We start from the raw sequence: 2,500 nt of genomic DNA, 5'->3' as shown, positions 1-2,500 counted from the left end.
ATCCTCAGATAAGCTCATCTCAGTTTGCAAACTACTTTCTTTCTTCGGCATAAAACCCAATTGTCTGGAAACACACGACCTCGTACATCACAGACACACGCATGCATAAACACGTGTACACACGCGTGCGCGCTCGAATAAGCTGTTGTTTGACATTCCCCCAGAGAACTGGGCATGCTTGGCTGTGTGTTGTCATCTCTCACACTAGAAATAACAACTGAGCCTATTCTTGTGCTCTAATCACTGCATTTATTCTGTTATCATCTCTACAAGATGTCTGCCATGTCCGTACTGCTCCTTTTTCGGGACTTCCGGCGAGTGACTATCCACACGAAAGCCGTGTACAATTTCACGACAGGCTGTCAGGGAGCGCGTTGTCTTAATTTTTTCACACAGCACATACTTGGCAAAGTCAGAATGAAGTTCTCCTTTTTTTTTTCTTTTTCTTTCTTTCTTTTTTTTTTTTTTAAACAAGGAGCAAAGAGACCAGACTTGCATTCTCATGCATGGTTATGCAAGCTGCTATGCTCATATTATGGCATTCAAGAATACATACTGATGTGTATGGGTACCACCTACATACTTGAATGCACACGCGCACACAGTTATGCACATATGTATGTGTATGTGAGCATACACACACCCATATAATTATATATATATATATATATATATTCACACACACCACACACACTCAAATAGGAAAATAAGTAAATAAAATATTTTAAACAAACTTACGAAAAAACAAAAAAAAAAACAAAAACAAAAAAAACAAAAAAAAACAAACAAACACCACAACTGCGCACGCACAAATTCTAGCGAAGACGCAAGCATGGATGCTCTCTACCCAGTATCTCGTTATTCGGCCCTTTTCAACTGCACACACACACACACACACACACACACAACACACACACACACACACACACACACACAACACACACACACACACACACACACACACACACACACACACCTTTTTGCACTTCGACACCATCACCCTTCCATCCAGCTATTCCTCCCCGTTTTCCCTCTGTCCCCTCACCCCCCCCACCCCCGCCCCACCCCCCAAAAAACCAAAAGGACCACCACCACCACCACCACCAACAACAACAACAAAAACCTCCCCCCAGAAAAAAACACACAAACTAATACAACAACAACAGCAACAACAACAAAATCTACTCACGTTAAATAACTAAATAATATATTGCTGACAACAGTTTCAGTTTCGGTTTCGCTTTCTCAAGGAGGTGTCATTGCGTGTTCGGACAAATCCATATAAGCTACACCACATCCACTAGGCAGATGCATAACAGCAGCATAACCCAAAATGCTTGTCAGGCCTTGAGTGCATACTTATATATTTGTGTACAGTGGATTTTTTTTTTACATATTTTTTTGCCAGAGGACAACACTTTTGTTGCCATGGGTTCTTTTCCAGTGCGCCAAGTGCGGTCGTGCACACGGCATCTCACTTTATTGTCTCATCCGAAAGACTACACGTTCAATTCGATTTTCCAGTCAAACTTGGGGAGAATGGGCGAGAGCGGGATTCGAACCCACACCCTCATGGACTTTATAATGGCAGCTGAGCATCTTAACCATTCTGCCACATTGCTCCTGCTGACAATAATAACTGATGGCCTACAGGTAACGCGTCCGTCTAGAAACGAGAGAATCTGAGCGCGCTGGTTCGAATCACGTCTCAGTCGCTGGTATTTTCTCCCCCTCCACTAGACCTTGAGTGATGGGCTGGACGCTAGTCATTTTGATGAGACGATAAACTGAGGTCCCGTGTGCAGCATGCACTTTGCGCACGTAAAAGAACCGACAACAAAAAAAAGGGTTGTCCCTGGCAAAATTCTGAAGAAAAGTCCTCTTCTATAGGAAAAACAAATAAAACTGCGCGCAAGAAAAGAAAACAAGAAAGAAAAAAAGGTGGCGCTCTCAGTGTAACGACACGCTCTCCCTGGGGAGAGCAGCCCGAATTTCACACAGAGAAATCTGTTGTGACAAAAAAAGAGAAATACAATACAATACAATACAAAACAACAGCAACAAGTCCGACACAGATCAAAGCAGACCCACCCGCCAGAATGTAGAGGACGGCAGCGATGACTGTGGACCCGTTCCTCTTGAGGCTGCCCAAGGCACACATGAGGATGCCCGCCACGGCCAGGATGAGAGACGCCACCGGCAGTGGAGCTGCTACCCGTATGGCCCCTATCCACACACACACACGCACACACACACACAGACACGCAACTATCACATTCCTCTATTTGTAAGTCTCTGCCTGTTCAGTCGTCGTCGTAGTCATCGCCAACACCATCATCATGATAGAAGGCGCTTTCCACACACAACCAACCATCGCATTCCTCTGTCATTCTCGTCTATGGTTTTGTTTTGTTTTGTGCCTGTTCGCCATGTTGGCATCGCCATCATCATCATCATCACCATTGTGGCAGAAGGCTTGAGAATTATGAAAGGAAAAGAA

General features: G+C 44.4%; 1 protein-coding gene across 1 annotated transcript in view; it reads right to left on the bottom strand.

Moving 5' to 3' along the window:
- The window catches only part of LOC143291928 (voltage-dependent calcium channel gamma-7 subunit-like), a 205,560-nt gene that overhangs the window by 4,544 nt on the left and 198,516 nt on the right, over positions 1-2,500 (bottom strand). Inside the window, exon 6 of the mRNA XM_076602068.1 lies at positions 2,092-2,226. Coding sequence (XP_076458183.1) covers positions 2,092-2,226 — 135 coding nt within the window. The remainder of the gene's footprint in view (positions 1-2,091; positions 2,227-2,500) is intronic.

This window comes from Babylonia areolata, chromosome 18 (assembly GCF_041734735.1).
Source record: "Babylonia areolata isolate BAREFJ2019XMU chromosome 18, ASM4173473v1, whole genome shotgun sequence".
Lineage (NCBI taxonomy): Eukaryota > Metazoa > Mollusca > Gastropoda > Neogastropoda > Buccinidae > Babylonia > Babylonia areolata.
Note: the sequence above shows the minus strand (reverse complement) of the source record. Positions and strands in the feature narration are given on the sequence as shown.